This window comes from Suricata suricatta, chromosome 3 (assembly GCF_006229205.1).
Source record: "Suricata suricatta isolate VVHF042 chromosome 3, meerkat_22Aug2017_6uvM2_HiC, whole genome shotgun sequence".
Classification (NCBI taxonomy): Eukaryota; Metazoa; Chordata; class Mammalia; order Carnivora; family Herpestidae; genus Suricata; species Suricata suricatta.
In genome coordinates, this window is record NC_043702.1 from 164,256,643 (window position 1) to 164,280,726 (window position 24,084).

The 24,084-nt window shown below is 40.8% G+C and overlaps 1 protein-coding gene across 1 annotated transcript in view; it reads left to right on the forward strand.

Annotated features, from left to right (window-relative positions):
* The first annotated feature begins 231 nt into the window (after positions 1–231).
* MARK1 (microtubule affinity regulating kinase 1) overlaps positions 232–24,084 on the forward strand; it is a 73,717-nt gene continuing 49,864 nt past the window's right edge. The window contains exons 1-5 of the mRNA XM_029933407.1: positions 232–321; positions 4,787–4,987; positions 6,783–6,836; positions 21,757–21,805; positions 23,033–23,098. Coding sequence (XP_029789267.1) covers positions 232–321; positions 4,787–4,987; positions 6,783–6,836; positions 21,757–21,805; positions 23,033–23,098 — 460 coding nt within the window. The remainder of the gene's footprint in view (positions 322–4,786; positions 4,988–6,782; positions 6,837–21,756; positions 21,806–23,032; positions 23,099–24,084) is intronic.

Sequence of the window (24,084 nt, forward strand, 5' to 3'; positions counted from 1 at the left end):
ATAAACTTAAAAAAAAAAAAAAAGTTCACCTTCCCTCCCAAGGACGAGTTTTAGCAGTTTGACTGATAAACAGGTACATAAAGGTTAAACAGCTTGCCCAAGAATGCATAGCTAATGAGTAGAAAAATTCATTTCAGTTCAGTTGGTATTGAAGGCAGGGAAAATTCTCTTATTATTCAAGAATTGAAGTAATGGATCTATGGGATGCAGACTTGAAGAGTGAATGAAATGATGGCATACAATGACCGCAAGTATGCTGCGCGCTCAGGGCCAGCTTGGGGCCCCTTTGCCACTGCTGCAGTAAGAATGAGCGAGTTCAAGGTCAGCTGGCTTCAGTGGACAATTTGAAGAAAAATGCCAAGATCTAAACTTGTATTTGCAGCTAAAGATGGGGACTAAAACTTATAGCTATTCTATAATTAAGCAAACCTAATTTCTTCTATATACTAGCCTTAGGGCTAAGATAGTTCTTAAACTCAGCGTATCCAGCATGAGCTGAATTCATATTCTTGCCAGGTTTTCGATTTGAGAGTTAAGCTGTTGATCAGGCAGGAATGAGATCAGTTATTCCAAACTATTTCTTCAGGGAGAGAGTAAGCTCCTGAGTGGTGATGTGGCAATCTAAGAAAAGATGCGGTTTAGGGAGGGGGAGGGTATTTGTATGGGTGTTTTATAATCAGAATTATATACTATAAAATATTTTCCATATATTCTATTTCAATTTGTAATTTAAGACTCAGATAAATGCATTCTGAAGAAGTTGGATGGCTCATAAAATGATCATGCTTAATGTTGAAACTTAAGAGATCTTATTTTTATTTTTATTTTTTACATTTATTTTTGAGAGACAGAGACAGAGCATGAACCAGGGAGGGGCAGAGAGAGAGGGAAACACAGCATCCGAAGCAGGCGCCAGGCTCTGAGCTGTCAGCACAAAGCCCAATGCGGGGCTTGAATCCATGAACCTCGTGACCTGAGCCAAGTTCGGATGCTCAACTGACAGAGCCACCCGGGCGCCCCAAGATATCTTATTTTTAAAAAGGATTTAGGAGAATATGCTTCCTTTTCCAACTTCGGGGGTGGCAGGAGAAGGAATACCATTTCTAGATGAGCCCTCTGTCCTCCCCTCTGCTCCTCAAGTACAGACAGAGCCACACCTGTGCTTTTCCACTAGTCTCCTCCTCTGTTGGTAGAATCTGCTAGAAAAAACTTAATCTGTCATCGCAAAATATGATGTGTTATCCAATGGACCAAATGCAGCATTTTGCTGCGTTTTTGTATGGCCCCAAACTAAGAAAGGTTTTTATATATTTTTTAAAATTTTTAATGCTTTTTATTTATTTTTGAGAGACAGAGAGAGACAGGGCAAGAGGGGAGGGTCAGAGAGAGAGGGAGATACAGAATCTGAAGCAGGCTCCAGGCTCTGAGCTAGCTGTCAGCACAGAGCCCGACGCGGGGCTTGAACCCACGAACCATGAGATCTGACCTGAGCCGAAGCCAGACGCTTAACTGACTGAGCCACCCAGGCGCCCCGGTTTTTATATTTTTAAGAAGCTTGGGGATGGGGAAATGAATATGAAACAGACAGCAGACAACCTACAAAGCCTAAGATATTTATTATCCAGCTTTTTATAAAAAAAGTTTGCTGTCCCCTCTTTTTCATTGTACTTGCTAAGGATACAAAAACTCAAGGATTCTACCCACATATAGCTTCTTTGATCAAGAGCTTCTCATTAGAGGATTGACTATATAGCATCCCCCTCTTTTTTGGTCTCTTTTTGAATTTGAACATATCTGATAAGAATCTCCAAAATATTCATTGTTCCCTTATGCTTATCTCTGAATTTAAAAATAGTGATACCTGTGTGTATCAGCTGACATTGCTGTGTAACAAACCATCCCAAAGATCGGAAGCTTAAACTAACAAGCATATTATAATTTCTTAGGAGCCAGTGGGTCATCTGGGGAACCAGTTGATTTAGTCTGGGCTCAGCTGGGAACAGTCCTGCTCTGTGTATTCTCGTATTCTGGCGTCAGCCCAGGCAAGTCCTTCTCAGGGTTATAGCAGAAGTTTAAGAGAGCAAGCTGAAACACAGCGAAGTCTCTTGATGACTAGCTTGGGACTAGCTATACTGTTACCTCCAACTCATTCTATTGGCCAAAGCCAATCACGTGAGTGAGCCTCCAAAGAGTGAGGAGCTTTGCCCTGCCCTCACTGGGAGGACATTGGAGAGTTACATGGCAAAGGGCGTGAAAATTTGAGGCCAGTAATATAGTCTGTCATAATTTGGTTTAGCTTTAGGATGTGCCTTGTAATCAGCATTGGGAGGTGGGTCTTATACCCACCAAAGATTAGGACAGCAGGATCGTTCCTCAGAAGTCCTTCTCGGGGCACCTGGGTGGCTCAGTCAGTTGAGCATCTGACTTCAGCTTAGGTCATAATCTCACAGTTTGTGGGTTCGAGCCCCGCATCGGGCTCTGTGCTGGCAGCTCAGAGCCTGGCGCCTGCTTCGGATTCTGTGTCTCCCTCTCTTTCTGCCCCTCCCCGGCTCCTGCTCTATCTCTCTCAAAAATAGATAAACATAAAAAAAAGTCGTCCTCTGTGGGGCATCAGGAGTACAAGGGCCCTAACTTCCTTCAGTTTAGTTTTTATATACTGAGTATCTTCTTTATGCCTAACACTGGACTAAGTTATGGGACTTCAGGAGCATCAGCTCAAACAGTGAGAACAGACCATGTACACACACTTAGAAGATGGTATAATGGTTCCAGGAGTAGAAGTTTTTACTGGATATAGAAATAGCAACAGAAGAGAGAGGGAATCAACTCTGCTTTGTGGAAAGACATAGGAAGCATTGTTGAGGAAGAGAGAAAATTAAATCTTGAAGGATGGATGGCCCACAATCCCTGCAGAACTAGCTCAGGGAGAGAAGTACTATTTATGGGAAACAGTACGGCAACCTGTTAATGCTTAGAAATTGATTGTAATTAACATCTGTTTGTGCTCGGATAATACAGTATTCTCTAAGAGCCAGTGAGTAACTTTGTATGTACCCCTTTTGTACATTGTTTGTCGCAGTAGTTTTTACACTTGAGCGTGCCTCAGAGTCACCTGGAGAACTTGTTAGAGCACAGATTGCTGGGCCCACCCCTAGACCTTCTCAGTCAGTAGACCTGGAACAGGGCCAGAGAATTTGCATTTCTAACAAGTTCCCAGATGATGCTGATGGTGCTGGTTCAGGGACAGCACTTTGAGAACTATCGATTTATCGAGTCTTTTCCTGTATCTGGCGGTCTGCAGTGTGGTGAGTACGTAAAAACGAAAAGAAAACATCCCTGTCCTTGGATCGCCCGTGGTCGGGTGGCCGAGACAGAGAAGTAAGTGTGCAATGGTAGTACAGCGGAGCAGATGCTGAGCTGTGTGGAAGCACAGTGTGCTGTGAGAACACACGAGGGGCACCAGTGAGGCCGGGGGCTGCAGGCACGTGTGAGACACAGAGAAAATGGTTCAGTTCCTCGTCGAGTTTTTAAAAACGTGAATGTAGAAGCCTTGTATTTTTATGGAGCCCCTTTATTTAATTATCTCCTTTAAAAAAAAATCCTAAAGTAATAACACATAGGAAAATGACCCTGAGTCATTCTTTGCATGAATTTGGTAAATGGAGTTATCTTTAATGTTGCCCTTAAAAATTTTTCTGACCAGAACTTTTTAGACAAGCTTTTATTCAATGTTTGTCTATTTAAGTAATCTTTACCCCTAAGGTGGGGCTCGAACTTGTGACCCTGAGATCAAGAGTCGCATGTTCTTCCTGCTGAACCAGCCAGGTGCCCCTAGACAAATTTTAGTTGTATGAGGAAGACCGCAAAGGCTGAATTAGTTGCTTTGCAAATAAGATACCCCCTTTCTTTTGTTAATTTGTGCTCCTCATCTTCTGCTATTTTAAAGAAGTTTGTTGGACACAGATGTTACGTTTATTATGTGTGAGTCTGTATTTTCACAAAAACGGCTAGAAATGTGTGTATTTTAGGATGCAGACAAAACAGAACAAGAGCAGGAACGACCGGAAGTGGTGAAACAGTTCACTGGGCAGCTTGACGTGGGCTCCACATGCTGAGCCTGCACTCAGACCAGCTAATCAGTGCGGCCGCAGGCTAGTGCGATGCTGTGGGACAAATGGACGTCCTTCCCTCCAGAGCAGCACTGAGGGGGAACGTAGGGGATGTTGGTCATGGACCCACGCAGGGTGTCGCTCTGGGTTAGGTGCGGTGAGCTGAGAGAGGAGGTTGGGCAGGAATTGACTAGAAGTGTATCTGAAGCAGGCACCTGGTTGCTCAGATGACCCACTATATGCCAGCAAAGGACAGAGTGGATATGGCCAGTAGCCCGGCGAAGCTGGAGAAACAGAACTGTCCTCACAAAGTCGTTTGTCTTGGCAGTAAGGACATTCTGCCCTTGTAATGACACACTCCTGGACTGTGTTGTCATCTCTTCCTAAAAGGAAGGTACCCTCAGAGGAGTGATGGTCTATATGGCTTCTCTCTATCTCTTTCTATATTTTTTAATCAAAAGCGTATAAAGTTTGCAGAACATTCCATTTTGAATAGCTCTGTTCCCTCCAGCAAAGCGAGCTCAAGTCAAGTTGGAATTATAAATAGAATTCTTTCACCTTAAAATTGCGTAGTGGAATGTATTTTTGTTGAAGTTGAATTACCAATGAAAGTTATTTGTAGTCATTTTAAAAATATAACCTCATTAACAATGAAATCTTGTTAACCTTTTTCTTAGCACACATCTGTGGATGGATACACCGAGCCACACATCCAGCCCACCAAATCAAGTAGCCGACAGAACATTCCTCGGTGTAGAAACTCCATTACGTCCGCCGACGAACAGCCTCACATTGGAAATTATCGTTTACAGAAAACAATAGGGAAGGGAAATTTTGCCAAAGTGAAATTGGCAAGACATGTTCTAACGGGTAGAGAGGTAAGTGTCCATGATGCTTTTTAATATTTGCTTGGACCTCTCCGGAGTCTTAAGAGCTTTCCCTGTGGCTGATGACGGGAATAAATGACCGTTGAAATACGGTAAATGCTAGGGTATGTGTGAATGGATGTCCATCGACAGAGCTTATTGACACAGCAAGTTGACTCTGAACGTTTAGAAAAGACTCATCCCTTCACGTAGCATCTCTTGTAAGTCAGGCGTGACTACAGATGATGAGCTTTTCACAGACTCTGTCTACACGGTTCGGTTTCTGTAAATATTTCCGACGACCGTCGTTCCCGGACCCCAGGAGCAGGGCCAGGGATGTTCTCATTAATTATCACGTCCAGTAAACTGGGTATAAATGTATGCAGGTCACCCACTGACTTTTATCTGTTTAGAGCCCACAAGTGTTATTATACTGATGTTTTTCTCAGGTAATAAGAGAATTGGGTCTCTAAAATCCCATGTGTTTTCTGTTGGTGCAAATGCTCTGGAAAAGTGTGGAGGTTCCTCAAAAAAATTATCAAGAGAACTCCCCTATGACCCAGCAATAGCACTGCTGGGGATTTACCCAAGGGATACAGAAGTGCTGATGCAGAGGAGCATATGATGCATATGTACCCCAGTGTTCATAGCAGCAATGTCAACAATAACCAAATCATGGAAAGAGCCTAAATGTCCATCACCTGACGAGTGGATCAAGAAGATGTGGTTTATCTATACAATGGAGTATTACATGGCAATGAGAAAGAATGAAATCTGGCCATTTGTAGCAAAGTGGATGGACCTCGAAGGTGTCATGCTAAGTGAAATAAGGCAGAGAAGAACAGATACCATATGTTTGCACTCATATGTGGAACAGGAGAAACTTAACAGAGGACCATGGGGGTGGGGAAGGGGAAAAAATAGTTGAGAGGGAGGGAGGCAAACCCTAAGAGACTCTTGAATACTGAGAACAAACTGAGGGTTGATGGGGGAGGGTGAGAGGGGAAGATGGGTGATGGTCATGGAGGAGGGCACTTGTTGGGATGAGCACTGGGTGTTATATGGAAACCAACTTGATGATAAACTTTTAAAAAACATAATAAAATTCCATGTGTTTTAAATTATGTGTAGGTATATAGCAAAAATTTATTTTGTAACTATTATTATTATTACTCATTTTTAATAATTTACACAGTAAAGACTGAAAAACAGTATTACCAAATGGTTCCCTGCCAGCTAGGACATTGTGAAGATCTCAGTCATTATTTGTTTTTAATAAGTTTTTCTTTCTCTCTGTCCCTAATATCACTGCCACTTCTGCTTGACTTTAGTCCCCTGCCAGGAGCTGTTCCAACACAGCCTCCATCAGGCAGAGACTTCAGGGACATTCAAATCCATTTGCTTAGTTTGCTGCTATAAGTGAGCTTGGGCGTTCGATTTCTCTTACCATGTTGTTCACGTGATACCTAACCTGCTGAAAGCTCATCAGCCTCCCTTCTGATAATAATAACTTCTTAAAATCATAGGTAAAAGATTACAGATGATTTTTACTTTAAAAGGGGCTGCTTGGAAAAAAATAAGAAAGGTGTAATTTTATTGACTCAGAGTCGAATGTGTTAAAGCTAAGTCAATGGGACACACAGCAAGGCTGCCAGATTATCACAACTTCACCATCTAGTTGTGTGAACTCCAAATAGAACTATAGTACATCTAGTTGGGAATGAAACAAAAGATTTTTTTCTTTTGTAAGTTTTTATCCATCAAAATATGTATTCTCAAATATAGTTTAATGATTCTCTTTTTTTAGGTCGCTGTGAAAATAATAGACAAAACTCAGCTAAATCCTACCAGTCTACAAAAGGTATTTAATTATTTTAATAGTAAGTGATTAGAATGTGAGTTTTTTAACATATGATCTTCTGTAAAGTCAGTTATCCTAAATTTCCTATTAGATAAGATACTACATTCATCAACATATGAAGAAAAGACATGATGTAAAACATTGTATTTAATAACATTTTAATTATATTTATCAAGTGTTTGCTTAAGAAGTATCTACAACTCAAATGCGTGCACCATATGAAAGGAATTTACGTCTTCTAATTCAGTAGAATAAAACTTAGTAACAAATGTTTTGAAATACTCAGGACTCTGCTTTGTTAAAAGTGTATTTATAGTTACATTGTCCATAGGTGGGTTTCCTTTTATTGCTACACTTGCTTTACTTTCTTCTTCTGCAAGAATCAGTTTCTCAGCTAACTTACAGTAGAAAATAGGAGTATTTCTTCCAAGAGTGAAAAAGAAAAAAAAGCAGCAGGGGGAAGAAGACAAGTAGTTAGGGCGGAGATTGCCCTTATAAGCCGGGAAACGTGGTTTCAGGTTGCTTCATCACTTATGTGGGAAAAAGTTCACATACTCATTTTAGTGCTTTAAGAATGAAGCAAATGAACAGTTATGCCATATATGTTGTTTGGATATAGTGAGATAGTAAAGTACATTGTAATTTTTATCAGAATGTAATGGGATCATGGCCACATATGTAAATGTGTCAAATAACTTTGGAGTTCCTCAAACAGAACCATTAATATAAGAACTTTTTAGTATGGTGCATTTAGCTATTCCTGCTGTGATTCTGACATTTAAATAAAAATTCAAGTCTGTCATAGCAAGACTTTCTGCGTGGCTCCATGCCGGATAACTCAGTGTGTTTTATATACATACTTCTACTCGGAGGTCTGTGTTTGTACTGCTTACTGAAATGCCTTTTAAGTTGAATAATCAATGTGACTTGGATAGCATTGCCGTTTCTGATCAGGAAGAACAAAAAGGTTTTCTGCATTCTTTTTCCTCTGCATCTGTGAGATGGTGTACCGGATGCCTGTCTTCGAAGAGAACCTTCCGGCACCAGTTTTAGCTAATTGTGATGCAGTTGTATGAGTTACAAAAAGGAACCCTCCCTGGGCAAATGAATTACCCAAGATACTTTTTTTTTCCTGGGCGAGGGTCGTAGTGCAGCAAATTTTGCCACCTTTCTTTCTGCTGAGAATCTTTTAAAAATGCATAAATTGCTTACTTGTGCCCAGTGGCCCTGCCTGTCACCCGTCTGGCTTTTCCGCTTCTCCTGGATTAATCTGTGAGTGACTCTGGTAAACTGAGTGATTGTAAGTGACATTTAGAGATGGCTGAGGCCTGTTTTGCTACCTGGATGCATAGTAACGTGACCCCCGCTCCGTCTTTCCCAGAGGGACCCAGAGAAGGGTGCAGAACCCCAGTCATCCTTGTTGAAACATGAATGTTGCTTTATTTATCTGCACAACTGAACAGTGTACTTGGTGACAAGTAATTTCTGTTGTAAATTCTGCTCATCTTGCTGATGAAGGGTTTGCTTTTCCAAACAGGCATATAAAGACTGATGGCAATTTTGTTTTCTTTAATCTATGAAAACAGAATCCAAGGAAAGATTAACATTCACTAAATGTAGCCTTTACACTGTATATATGTCATTGTTCTTAAAATAATTTTCATTCGTGTTCATGGATTGGCTCTCAGTTAAGAGTTTTGGAAAAAAAAAACAAAAAGACAAAACAACCCAACAGATCAAGGCTTGGTTAGTTCCCATGCATTGTGGAATATTCAACACTTGGCCAGGAGTACCCCCCAATCAGTCATACCTAAAAAAGAAACAATGGAATGAGAAATAATCCATTTGTTTTCCTTAGCATTGACAGTCAGGTCCTATAGGTAAAAAATAGCAAAATATGTTCTCGGTGTAATAGATGTGCTTGTTCAAAGGCAGATAATGGTAACACATGTACTTGAAATAAGGGTCCATTTTAATCTCATCTGCAGAAGTGTATGCTTAAATCTTGTTCTGGACTTGATCTGAATTTAAGCTGATTCCCTCCTTTATATTCTCTTCTGTGTGTAACATATTTTTAGAGAGTAATACTTTCCATTGCCAACGTCAGTGGTAGACAAAGTAACCTAAATTTGATACCCCAACTGTTCAAAACTTCTAAAATACAAGTTCTCAAAAACATTTTGGTCTTTGGAATTGTTAAGCATCTTTGGTTTCAACATGGTCCACATAAGATGCTCATATTATTTATATCACATGTTTTGAATCGGTGGGATCCAATTTAATGGGTCATCATAGTTTAAGAATTATATGAGTCCGATGCTGTATTTACGTTTTCAAACTCTGTGGACCAGGAGTTCCACCTCATATTTTAATTGGTGGGTTTTGGGGTAGGGTTTATGAACTGTACTGGTGATCCTGGGGATCTTTTTAAGCAGCCTGATAATGTTGGAGGAAAAGCAAAATAATGAGGCAGTTTTGTTCATAGTTCACGTACTTGAAATGTAAGATTATCATTTTGTCAAAAATTCCACTAGGTTTTTTGTTTTGTTTATTCTTGAGAGACAGAGAGAAAGAGACAGAGCATGAGTTGGGGAGGAGCAGAGAGAGATGGAGACACAGATCAGAAGCAGGCTCCAGGCTCCAAGCCGTCAGCACAGAGCCCGACACAGGGCTTGAACCCACAAACTGTGAGATCATGCCATGAGCCAAAGTTGGACACGCAACTGACTGAGTCACCCAGGTGCCCCAGAAATTCCACTAGGTCTTTAAACTGGGACACATTAGTTTATACATGGGTGACAGAGTAAAGTTGGTGTTAGCTTTCTCTGTTCAGAGCCACCAGGGTCCGTTCATCTGTCTTCTATGTATTGTCCATTAATTTGCATTTTCTACTGTTTTACTATGTTGCGTTATATTCCCATTTCACAAAAATGGCTCAGTGGTTCAGAACTGATTTGCTGAGCAGCAAAGGCTGTAACGAGAAGAGAAATAAGACTGTCATGACTCAGAATTATGTCCTTAATAAAGAGGGCTGTTGCACTGCAGTGACATAAACTGAATCTCTGCGCGAGGACAGTGGTTTTGTATGAGTGGGGAAAGTACAACCACGCTTCAGTAACGGGTATCTGAAAATTGGACTTATTAAGTGAATAATCCGCTTACCCCTGGTGTCTGGTATGTTATCTGTTGGATAAAATGTCATCAAATGGTGACCTAAGCCATTTAAACTTCAGTGAGTTTACAGGTTAAGCCCACCAGCCTCTCTGGGAAGCTAGTTCATTTTTCCAGAGCGTCTGCAAAATAATTTTTATCTCTGTCACGCCAGACAGAAAGGAGGACAGAACCACAGAAGCAATATTCAGGATTAGGTTTCTTTTAGCGAACTATCAAGAAACCAAACTTGTAAAGGCAGTCGTAAAATCACTGATGGATGTTCTGAACAAGGAGAAAGCAGAAGCTCTTGGGCTATGTCCCTTAGCAGACATCTCCGTGGGACACGTGCTAAAGTGCCACTTCGTGTCGCATAGGCTGGCTTTACAGCATATTTCACTTTATTGTTCTTTTCACATGTGCGGACCACTGGAAGGAAAAGTCTTCACCAATCCTTCTGTGGGTCAGTGGAAATTAAAGTGATAAGAGAAGAGTCAGCAGGACTAATGAGGTTGTGGACTGCAAAAATTGTCTCAGCATAAGTAGTGATGAAACCCCAGGAGGGCCTTTTTTGGAGAGTGTGGGGAGTGGGGAGGGTGTGTGGTAATTCTGCAAGGATTGATTGGGCTGTGTGAATAAATACGGTTACAGCTAAGGCCCAGTCACTCATTATTCCGTTCTCCATGAAATCAGTGGTTAGCCACGTACCTCTGATCTTGATTTGGCTTTGAAGGAAAAGCTGAAAACAAGTTATCATGCCATCACGGCTATTAAAAGATGTCTCGTTAGTGTAGAGTATGAAGAATTGGTGGGAAGCGTATCTTTCCCACTAAAATATGATAGATTTTGAGAGAAAAGGCGTTCAAACAAGTTTTCTTTCAAAGGTGATACCAATAATGTTAATATCTAGCTAAAGTATCACCAGTTTAAATGTTGAAGATAAGATAACCAGGTTTTCTGACACAGCCAAACTGTTTCCCATAGTCCACTGACCAAATTTTGAATGTTCTAAACCGTGTTGGCCCTCTTTAGCTATTAGACAGAGGGCTCAGTGAGGTATCATTGGGCGTATTTAGCACACAAATGCTATGTCCACGTATGAAAGATACCATCTAGAATCAGCGTATCCAAAGAGTCTCTTAAGAATCTGTTTGCTATTTACCTTCACATCGGACCTTCCAGTCTTCCAGCTTTGGAGTGTGATATTAGCAGCCTGGACTGGAGTCTGAGAGATGTCCGTCATCTCCAGGGAGAAATGTCTTCGTAGGGTAATCAATCTGAATGTTGCGGGCACACCATCTCACGCTGGTTCCGGTGTCCAGTCAGTCTGTGATCATGACTTAGGATTTTTTAATTCAATAGGAAAAAACCCTAGAAATGGAAACTGTCTTATGGTTCAAGCTCAGTATCAAGTACATGTGTTCATTATAAATTCTTAATTTAACAAGGATTTATTGAAAGATGATATTTCTCCATATATTTCCTTTTTCTTTTTTTAGCTTCTCCTTTTGTGTTCATTTATGTAGAGTCATTGTCTTTTTGCTGACCTCGATGTTAGAATCCCACAAAGTTCAGTCCCCTTTTCTTTCTGTATTCCCTTCCTGGACTCTCTCGACTATAGGCAAAGTCACAAATATATGCCTTCAACTCAGTCCTCCCATAAATTTCCTCATCACCTTTCAAAGATAGCCCAAACTTACGATGTCCAAAACCAAACTCATGACCTCTGCCCCCCCTCCCAGTACCTCGCCACCTGGTGCTCTTCCAGCGTCCTCTCTCAGTGAATGACAACTGCCCCTGAGTTGTGCCAGCCAGAAGCCCCAGAACTGCCCTTGACTTCTCAGTCTTCCTTATTCTCACCATCTAATCCATCCATGAGTTGGGCTGATTTTATGTCGCACGTATCTTTTGAGAATGTCTGCTTTTACCTTTTTCTATCACTTCCACTCTAGACAAAGCTACTCTTGCCTCTCCCGTTGACCACCCGGTAGCCTTCCCGCTGTTCTGTCTGCATCCACTTTGCCTCCCTCCACACCCCCACATGCACCCCCACACAGGGATACAGAATGCCTCTCTGACTATACCATCCTTTATTTAAACTTTTTGATGGCATTCCATTTTTGGTGGTCTGGAGATCAGATTCATTAACAATTTGTACCAGGCCCTACCTTCCTCTTCCGCCTCACGGCCCACCAGCTCCCACAGCGTCTCCCCCACCCCACCTCCTACACTTCCGGCTTCAGCACTTTCTTCCATCTGCTCCTAGTCAGTCGTTTTTCCAGCCGCCCGCCTTTGAGCTCTTCACCTCACCCTCCACGAAAGGCTTCTGCCCTTCCCCTGATGAATCCTTTATTCATTCATTCCTCATGTTTCAGCCTTAGAGTCATTTCTTCAGGGAAACCTTTGCTGTCTCATCAACAATGTTAAATCTCTCTGCCCTCCTTAAAATTAAGCACTCATAACCGAGGATTATTCATAAAGAATTGCTTTACTTCTTATTTGTTTTAGTTTGGGTAGTAGTTTTGTTTGTTTTTTGGGTTTGATGTGTATTTTCTACCTCTGACTCTTAACACCTCTATTTTGACTGCTTGGGCTTTATTGGCTGTAAGCTTCCATCTCTTTCTACATTCTCAAGAAACTACATAAGATTTACTGAAGAGTAGACATAGAAGGATTTGCTCTTGGAAATGGAGGAGGCTAGGAATCGAAATCATCCAAGAGTTTTAGACTAAACCATCTGGTTGTTTTATTTGTTTGTTTATAGTTTATTTATTTTTGAGAGTCAGAACAAGCAGGAAAAGGGCAGAGAAAGAGTGAGAGAGAGAGAGAGAGAGAGAGAGAGAGAGAGAGAGAGAGAGAATCCCAAGCAGGCTCCACGTTGTCAGTACAGAGCCCAGTGTGAGGCTCGATCCCACAGACTGTGAGATCGTGACCTGAGCTGAAATTAAACACTTAACTGACTGCATCACCCAGGCTCCCTTAAACCATCTGGTTGTTTTAAAAGTCATATTGTCATTTTGTTATTTGAAAAGTCATATTCTTATTTTTTTCTAATTTGGGCAGTTTGCTGACACAGTGAACTGGTCTATTTATAATTTTTGGGTAGAGATAGGATTTTTACAAAGATTACAGTGAAGGCAAAGAAGGGCCCCTGCCCCTCACCAAACCCAAATCAGAATAAAATGCTGGCAAGGCCAAGAAGGCTGTGTCATAAGGCCCAAGAATATCCGAATGTCATTGTCCTCCTACAAGCCCAGTTCCCCAAAACTGATGACAGCCTGAAGATCTCTCCCAGTGGGAACATGCTGGACCACTCTGCCTTTGTCAAATTCCCTGTGGCCACGGGGTTGGTCTCTGTCCGTCTCAAGACCAAAGGAGCAGTGAAGGAATCTTGTGACAAGGGTACACGGTGAGCAGGTCTGGTGGAAGGAAGATGATGTGCATTTGACCGGCCCCTGACTATTATACTCGGGTGTAAATAGAACGAGGATTGTCTTAAGCCGTGTCCACGTGGCCACTTCTAAATATAACCGATTTTTTTTCCCCACCCTCAAGGGAAAAAAAGAGGAAGAGGCAGGAAGGAAGAGAACAGCTGAGAGGAGAAAAGGAAAATACTCACAGTTGAGGCAAATACTAATTAGCACTAATGGAGTTTGATCCTGACCTTAAGCCCTAACAAGAAGCACTGAATTGAAAAGTAAACATCTCTCTTGTCTGCTAACTTCAGCTACCTGGAACAACGCCAAGAACCAAGAAGGAAACAATAAAGGCCTCTGAGTAGCTAGAATAGTTGTCACAAAGTCCAGACACGGAGGTCCCTCCCTGCCTTGTAGTTAGAGAAGACCCAGCACTCATTTCTCCAAGTCAGCACACAGAATTGGAACAGACTCTAGCCTCAGCCTCCAGCCCACAGCAAAGTTGAAACAGTAAGTTTGGAGCAATTAGTGAATTCAGAGCTTTCCTGTTAAGTTTGAGAATTTGAGAAACATCGTCATGTCACAGTTCGAAAGTGAGCAAGGAAAAGTGAACTACAAACTAGAATCAGAAACTCAGCTAGTAGTGTGGGACTGTTTAATATATTTGCAAACCTTGGTTTTCCTGATGTGCACGTGGACATGTGATACGTGCAAGGGTTGACTTTTTCAGTAGTAAGTGTCTATGTCAAGGTGAACTCATCATGGTCTCAATTTCCAGCGCTCCTTCTCCCCTCAGCCCTGCCCGTCTTTCTTAAGGAAGACCAGGCACCGGTAAGATTGCCCTCACTGGTAAAGGGCTTCTCTGAGCTAACAGATCACATATATGTGGCTCACTGTCTCCCCCCTCCCGCCTTTGACTCAGGCGGCTGAGGCAGAGGCTCGGGCATTAATTAGTCCCGCCTCCTTCCCGTGTGCAGCCAGCTGGAATACTGCAGACCAGGGAGGGGCGTGAGGGGAGTCATGAAGAGGAAGAGCCATCCTAGACTTTACTAAAAGCCACATGCTACGGTGCAGTTGGTCCCAGCTCTCTGGATGTGGAGTGTTAATGACCCAAATCTAGCTGACAATTCAAGTGTTTCTTTGGGAGGAAGGGTGATTGGCAGGTCAGGCCGCCGACATTTCACTATCCGTCGTCAGGATGCCCCTTAAGACACACCGATTGCGTCTTCCAGCAGCAGCCTCTCTTCCTCTTTCCGCAGTTGCCTGTCACTTTTAGCCTACACGCACCCAACCCACACGGACATCCAAGCTCTTGCTTATTACGGATTTTTCCTCACATCTTGTCAGTGATTACTGAAGAAGAGGAAACTAAGGAAAGAGCAGTATTTTGAAGACATCTTTGAGATTCAGGAGCCCAATGACTGTGTCTTAATTTTTTTAACTGGAACGAGAAGTTATCTTCTGATGAGAACTCTGACCCTTCCTGTAACTGTTTCCCTCACGTCATCTCCAGATGGTGGTAGAGTGGTACTTCTATTCAGGTACGTTTTCGTTAGGTGCCCCAATTTTCACAGGATAATTTTAATCCCCTCCCCAGTTCATCTCAGTTCTTGGTAGAACAGAATGGCTAAATTCTAGGTTCCCGTCAGGGACTGCGCTCATGAGTTCAGTGCCACTCAAAAACCCAGCTTATGAAACAAACCAACCCCATGTCTGTGGAGAGATGCTTGTCTGCACACTTGCAGTCGTCTGATGTGCTTCCTTGAGGCAGAAGAGAAGGGGGAGGAGCTGGAATCAGCCTGTATGGCATGATCACGCTGCACGTCCTGGGCCGCCTTCTGGAGAGTATCCAGGCCAGGTAGAAAGTAAGGTGGAAACCGCCTTCCGCATGCAAGAAGGAGCTGTCAAGTGAAAAAGTTTGTTGGGGCACCTGGGTGGTTCCATCGGTTAAGTGACCGACTTCAGCTCGGGTCATGATGTCAGTTAGCGGGTTCTGGCCCCATGTCGGGATCTGTGCTGGCAGCTCAGAGCCTAGAGCCTGCTTTGGATTCTGCGCCTCCCTCTCTCTCTGCCCCTCCCCTGCTCGTGCTCTTTCTCTCAAAAATAAATAAAAATATTTTTAAAAATTAGAAAAAAAAAGAAAAAGTATGTTAAAGGGAGGAATTATTAAACCTTATATGGATACTTAACATTTAAATTGAACACATTGATGCACGCCATTGAACAATCTTTTCATTTAAGGCCCAGGTTTCTCCCCCCAGCCCTTCTTAGTTTGGGCCTGTTGGTTGGCTTTGCCTTGCACAAATCTCACCCCAAAGCTCACATTTGCTGCGATTTCCAGTTTTATTTTATTTTTTTAATTAATGAGGGAGAATTTAAAGATACCCAGGGATGATCTGAGAGCAGACCCCTAGGTTTTATTTTAATCATTGACGTTTATTCTCCCCACACTTAAGTGGGCAGCAGTTTCTTTAGCAGCTTTTATTGAGAATTTACAGGGTTTTTTGGGGTTTTGGGGTTTTGGTGGGGGTTTTTTGGTTTGTTAAACAACAAACTTGAATTCGTTGGTTTATGTAACATTTAATTGTATTGGACAGACTTTAAGGCAACTCCCTTAAACTTCTGGTGTTCATACCTTTGTATAATCCTTCCCCTTGGAATGTGCGAGGGACCATTGACTGGTTTCGAACCAATAGAATATGGAGACAGTGATGGGATTTCAGGCTCATGATTATATTATGTTGTATAGGACTGCCTTTCTAGCCAGCTTGCCCTAGAGAGGATTGTGCTGGCTTGAATATAGCGAACGGCCATGTTGAAGAAGCCTAACTTGGCAAGGACACGTGAGCAGTCTCTGAGAGGTAAGGGTGGCCTCCACCCAACAGCCAGCAAGAAGCCAGCGTCCTCGGCCCTACCGCTGCAGCCTGGGGTAGCTTGGAAATGGATTCTTCCCCAGTCAGGCCCCGAGGTGAGAGCGCAGCACCTCGGTAGGAGCCAGAGGATGAATGAAGCCCTACTGATGCGCAGAACCCCAGAGTTGATAAATGCGTGTCGTTACAAGTTGCTGGGGTGTGGTGATTTCTTCTTTGGCCATACAAAACGATCATATTAGTTAAATTACCTATTTGCAGTAACACACGTACCCTTCAAATCTGTTTGGGACCTAGATCACCTCTGGTAAGCATGCTGTTTGACTTGGGGAGCAGGAGGGCCTGAGGCGCACCGCGGACTGTGTGCCGGGAGGGTGTTGAAGTGGCGCACGTTAGGTTTGCAGAGGGGACGTGGGGGCCACTTACAAGTATCTGTCCTGCGGTGTCGGTGAGTTGTGTGGTTCTAGAGTCAGACACACAAAGTTAACAAGTGAAGGCTTAGGACTAGAGGAAGAAAACAGGCAATTTATTTACACAGCTATTTACACCCAAGTATAGGAGAACAGGATTGGTATTAGGCACTTTTCTGTTACAAAGACACAATAATGCTAAATGCAAATGAAACCATATTGCTGCTCATATTGATAGCAAGTCCTGCTGCTTTAAAATCTGCATAGTATTGCAAAACTAAAATAGAGACTATTTCTGTTTATTCTTTCTAATACACTCATGTAAATTTTATCTCCTCGTGTGGGGATTTTATATGCTAATGTGCTGTAGTGAGGGGGAAAAAGTTAAAACCAGAAGTATATATTTTCTGAAAATTTAACCCACAGAGTCCTGCCCCTGCCATCAGCCCAGTGAGTCTCTGGGCGAAGGTGGCCTGATGACGGGCCCCCTTCCTTCCTCTTTGGGGTTCTTAGGGAGGTGAGGGTCTTTTTCAGAGGAGGGAGGCCATCAGGTAAGCAGCAGAGAAGGCCTAGATGGTGTCAGCAGCTAAGGTGAGAACCCTGAGTGTGTTCTGAAGGGACCACCCACCCAGAACACAGGAGACCCCATGGGACTCCACCCCTGCCGTCAGTCCTCACAGGTCTGGGCAGGGGCAGCATCCCCTCAGTCCTGCCTCTGGATAGATTCAGGTACCCCCTGGACATGCTTCCCTCTGCTGACCTGCGCGCCCTACTCAGACCAACCACTCAGACCAGCAACCTCCCTGAGGCTCCCTACGGGAGAAGTGAGGTTATGTGGCTTCTGGCCCCCTCGGCCCCAGGCCTCCAGCACTGCTCATGAGAATGGGCAAAGTACAGTCAACAAGGTGTTTGATGAACAACCCACATTCACTACTATCCACAGGCATCTGGTATTGTTGGAGATTGGGACAGGCTCAAAAATTGGCTTGAAAAGACTCAGGAAAACAACCAACCAATTAAAAAGTGGTCAAATGATCTGAACAGACATCTAATTAAAAAAAAACATAAATGGCAAATAAACATATGGAAAGATGATCAACGCCATCTGTTATTAGGAGTTGCAAATTAAAACAACAGTGAAATACCACTACACACCTCTTAGAATGTGAGAATCCAAAACACTAGCAACACCAAACACTGCTAAGGACGTAGAGCCACAAGAACTCTCGTCGCTGGTGGGAATACAACGTGGTACGGCCACTTCGGAAGACAGTTTGGTGGTTTCCTACAGAACTACACGTACCCACCATAAAGCCCACCAGCCACACTCCTTGGCGTTTACCCTAATGAGTTGAAAACTCATGTCCACACAAAAACCTACGCACAGTTTATAGCAACTTTATTCTTAATTGTCAAAACTTGGAAGCAATCCAGAGGTTGGTTAATGGATAAGTAAAGTGGTACCTCCATACAGTGAAATATCATTCATTGCTAAATAAGTACTCTGTCAAGTCATGGGAAGACCTGGAGGAACCTTGAATGTATATTTACTAAGTGGAAAAGAAGTCAATCTGAAAAGGCCACATATTCCATGATTCCAGCTATATCATCTCAAGAGGTGAAACTATAGAAAGAGTAAAAAAGATCAGTGGTCACCAGGGGGTTATGGGAGGGAAGGATGAACAGGTGAGGCATGGAGGGTATTTAGGGCACTGAAAGTATTGTGTGTGATGCTGTATTGTTTGAGACCTGTCATTTTACGTTTATTAAAGCCCCTAGAAACACCAAGAATGAACCCAAATGTAAACTGTGGACCTTCGGTGAAGGTGTCAAGAATATTCATTATCGCACTGGTTGCAGTAGTGAAAATATAGAAATGGGTTAAGCATCCTCAGTACAACAGTGTATAAGTTGTAGTTTCTGCATGTAATGGAATGGAACACGGCAATTAATGTAAATGGACCAGATCAATACATAACAGGGATAGAACAAAGACACAATGTTGGGGGAGAAAAGGTTTAGAGAGATATATTCAGTATGACTCCACTCATGTAAAGTTTAAAACACAAAGTAACATTGCTATTTACGTATGCACTATAGAAAATTAATAAAAGTTTGTAGCTTGTCACAAACCAGCATTAGGGTAGTGGTTATATCTAGGATGGGAAGGAAGGAAAAGAGATAGAGATGGCACTCTAGCTATGACTAGAATGAATAATGTCTTAATATTTTCTTAAATAAAATTATGAGTTAAAGTTTATATATTTTTAAAAACTCTCATGAAAATATTGTGGAACATTAGCCTAAGTTGTTTGATCTTGGTGGTGAATACAGAAGTAAGTGCTAGATTTGTTTCCATACTTTGTAACAAATTTGAAATGTTTCATTATTCAACAAGTGAATGAGGAACATTCATTCCAGACAGAGCTTGTGCAAAGGCCCTGAGTAGTGAGGGATCTTAGCAAGTTCAACTGACAAAGATGCTGGTTGCTTAAGTGAAGTCTGTCCCGGAGACCTCCATCTAGATGTCATCTGGTGTTAGGAGAGAAGCATGGCAAGGGAGGCGAGATCCTGGTTTTCCAGGCCTGGCAGCTCATGTTGAAGATTGTGGACCTTGTTCCAACAGCTCTGGAAAGTCACCAGTGGGTCTGAGGTAGTGGAGTGCTGCGTGGTCAGTGGGCTGGAGGACGAGAGGACAGAAAAGAGAATGCAGCATGGACATGTAGAGGCCCGTGGGATCTAGTGTGACAGTGTCACCTGTATGGATGGATAGAAGTTGACAGATGTGAGGTGAATTTTGGAGGTCGAGTCAGTAGGTCTTGATGATAGATCTGAAGTGCGGACTTCGGGGAGGCGTGTAGTTAAGGATGACTCCAAAGTTCCTGTAATTGTGGAGGAGAGCAAGGATGAAATTTTTGTGGTAGAGAAGCCTTCAGTAGGTTTCTCCTTGGTGTGAGATTTTTTGAGGCATATCAACACATTATATTCTATTTTTAACTTATGTTAAAATATACATAAGATTTACCATTGTAACCATTTTTAAACCCACAATTCAGTGGTGTCGAGTACACTCATACTGTTGCGCACACATTGCTACCATCCGTCTCCAGGACTTTTTTCATTTTGCAAACTGAAAACTATGCCCATTAAACAATAAAACTCTTTGCCTCAGTCACTCCAGGCCTGGACTACCTTCTGTGTCTATTCGTTTGACCTTAGTCTACATACCTAACATACATGTGGAATCATATGGTCTTCCTCCTTCTGTGGCCGCTTTATTGCATTTAGCATAATGTACTCAAGGTTTGCTCATCTTATAGTGTATGTCAGAATGTCCTTCCTTTTTTAAAAACTGAGTATTATCCTGGGCACCTGTGTGGCTCAGTCAGTTGAGCGTCAGACTCTTGGTTTCAGCTCAAGTCGTGATCTCATGTTTTGTGGGATCAAGCCCAGCATCAGGCTCTGTGCTGACAGTGCAGAGCCTATTTGGGATTCTCTCACTCCCTCTCTGTCTCTCTCTCTGCCCCTTATACATGCTCACTCTCAAATTAAAATTTTAAAAAAATTTAATTAAAAAGAAGACAATGTTATTCCATTGGATGTATCTAGCACATTTTGTTCATCCATTTATTCATCAGTGGAAACTTGGGCTGCTGCTCCTTTTAGCTGCTGCGATCACAGGTGCACAGCAAATGCCCGTTTTAGTCCCTGCTTTCAGTTCTTTGAGGCATAGACACTTTAACCACATCCTTGCCAAGACTTGTTATTTTCTATTTTGTTTTTTTATTTAATAGTAGCCATCTAGCATCTGAAGGGTTATCTCATATGTTTTGATTTGCATTTCTTTAATGATTAATGGTATTGAGCATCTTTTCACATTCTTTCTGGCCATTTGTATATCTTCCTTGGAGAAATGTCCCCTCTGAAAGCATTCACTTTAGATCATATGTCATAATACAGACTTTTTCTGAATATCATCAATTATTGGCTCTTCTGTTTTCTTGAACTGGATGCTTGGTTTTGAACTTAACATGTACTCAAAAGACAGCATAGAGAGAAAAAAAAATGCCAGGTGACACTTTTGAAAAATGGGCTCTATATTGTAAAATAAAAGGAATAGAATTTTTAACATTTGTGTTTCAGGTGACTTGTTTTCAGTATGTTTTGGTTTTATATAATGTGGTAAATACATTTTTATTGTCCTTGACTATTATACAAGTCTCCTTAAAATGCTATTGAGAATAGTTTTGTTTCCTTTTCAAATTTCACTTAATGTAGGTTTGTATCATTTAATCTTTCATAAAGTGCCTGAATAACCAGTAGAGATGGCTAAAGTATCAGAACCATCTCCCCTTCCCCCCGCGCCTGCCTCCAGAGGAGCTTGGTTTTAGATAAAAATCATGTGAGGGATCATTTAGTTTCATTTCCACAGTATTTTTCTTTTATTGCCAATAATGAAGAATAGTCAAATAAAAATGTAAGTTTTATTGTATATGGGGTCTTCACACACATGTACACATGCAAACAGATTATTGTATATGGCATATTTACACACATACACATGCAAAAAGATTATTATATATGGCATATTCACATGCATGTACACGTGCAAACAGATTATTGTATATGGGGTCTTCACACACATGCGCACATGCAAACAGATTATTGTATATGGTGTATTCACACACAAGTACACATGCAAAAAGATTATTGTATATGGTGTATTCACACGCATGTACACATGCAGAGATCATTGTATATGGCGTGTTCACATGCATGTACACATGCAAAAAGATTATTGTATATGGTGTATTCACACGCATGTACACATACAAACAGATTCTTGTATATAGGGTCTTCACACACATGTACACATGTAAACAGGACCATCTGAGTTCATCTCATTGTAATTGTCCTGAAAATCAAGTCTCAGTGAAGTTAGAGGTGAATCTGAGAAACAAATCTCTTGTTTCTTTCTTAGCTCATTACCAGGATCTTCTAGTTCTTGTAAGAAGATGAATTTCTTCAAGTGAATGGTTTTAACAGAAATATGTCTACCTGTTTTCTTTAACAGTTGTTTCGAGAAGTACGAATAATGAAGATACTGAATCATCCTAACATAGGTATGAAATTTATATTTACAATTAATGATGAAGTATATTCCTTAATTTGAAGCTATTTGAAAAGATAGAATTTTACAGAAATTGAAGGCTGCAAACGACTATTTTCTACTACCTTGCTGCCTTAAGCTCTCCACTAAAATAATATATACAATTTGGAGTTAAGGCATATGAATATTTTTTATATCTCTTTACTAAATTGCTCTAAACAGAGATTGCGTGCCATTGCAGTATTTATAAGAAATGAATTCCAAGGGCACCTGGGTGGCTCAGTCAGTTAAGCGTCCGACTTTAGCTCAGGACACAATCTCACAGTTTGTGGGTTCGAGCCCCGTGTCAGGCTCTGTGCTGACAACTAGCTCAGAACCTGGAGCCTGCTTCAGAATCCTTATCTCTCTCTCTCTCTCTCTGACCCTCCCCTGCTCGCTCTGTCTCCCTTTGTCTCTCAAAAATAAATAAAAAACATAAAAAAAAAGAAATGAATTCCATATAATTTGATAATATGCATTTGGGTTTGATCATAGGGCAAAATAACTAATTCAAATTTTAAAACAGGGTTGATTTCAATTTTAGTAAATTTATTCCCATAAGTTCTGATTTTCCCCTATATTTACAAATAAATATAAAGATTACATGTAATATATGAAGTCTTTGGATTGTAAGAAGTACTTCATCTCATTTTCTAAACGCTTGTTTCTTTCACATTTAAAAACCTTATACTTATTAGAGATACTAATGTGATTATTTGTGGCATATAATTTCTACTATGTGAGTCTGATAATTTGGTGTTTTTTTTAACCAGAAACTTTTATAATATCACATAATTGTAGGATATTTTTGTTTCTGTACCAATGATTATTCAACATCTTATGATAGTACAACATATGTATTATTATAATTCAGTCTCTTTTTAAGCTTTAGTTAAAATTTATTATTCTGATTCTAAGCTTCCCCTTTTTATTGTATTATTCTCATCAGAAAAAGTAATGGTTTTTTTAATCCCAGAAACTTAACTCTTATGACCCAATAGTTGGTTTCAAATCACTTTGTGTAAGTTTTCTTCCATAGTAGTAATTATCTTTGAGAGAATTTTTCAGTTTAAAATTGTAAGTAATAATTTTTAGTAAATACTCAGATTTTCCACTGGCTTAAGATTACCTTAAATTTTCTTAAAGCATATACAGTGTATGCTAACAATGTCAGAGTTATATCTCTAATTTCTTTTTTCAGTAAAATTGTTTGAAGTTATTGAAACGGAGAAGACCCTCTATTTAGTCATGGAGTACGCGAGTGGGGGTAAGGATGAGAGCGATGGGAAGTTATCTTTGATGATAACGCCCAAAGTCTCGTTGTAACACTTACCTCTTCACTGTTGCTGATGAATCTATAGTTTTATGTAAAATGCCTTGAGGTAGTATATCTTAAGGAAAATTCAGTGTTTGCTTTTCAGACCTATTGATCCTACATTTAAAAGTTGGGTTTTTGGCTTATATAAAATTGCCTAAAGACATTTTTCAAAACTAAATTTGCATTGTTATGAATGTTTTGATTCTCTTATTTGGTATTATAGTATATCATTATTGTAATTAGAAACACTTGGCTATAAGGAAATCTCAAATTCACAATGTATTTAATAAAAGTTCATAGCAAAAGTGTATTCTAGGCCAGATGTTGATCACATATGACAGATTCGTAATGTATATGGATTTTCAAGATAATCCATAAAATATTTCAGTTTAAACAAGTATAGATTTATACGTGTTAAAAGTTAGAGGACCAGAGCAGATAGAGAAATAAGACGCATGTGTAGACTATAATGTATTCTTTGAATACATAGTGTCAAAAAGAGGAATGAGTTTTAAACACTGGTATATCATAGAAAATCATTTTCATCTTCAGCACTTTCCCTCAAATGAGAGATATGAGGGTCACAATAGTGATTTGAGGCATCGAACTTTCTTAGAAATACATTTTAAAGATTTTGAAGCTAAATCATTTCATAAGTAAAAAGAATGCTTGAAGGTTTTAAGCAATTGAAGAATTAAGAATTTAAACAAGAAAGAGGAAAGCAGCTCAAATTATGTAAATCACTATGGCTAATTAACTTTCTTGCTAATCAATAGAAAAACTTAGGATTGAATTTAGTATTGAGTTCTTTTAGCTAAGGTATAGATTTTTACATAAGTAGATTTTATGTAAGTAGAATAAAGAGGATTTATTCTAGTCTATTGTACCTAAACTATGTATGTTTATACTGTTTCTTCAAGTTCTAAAAATGTTTA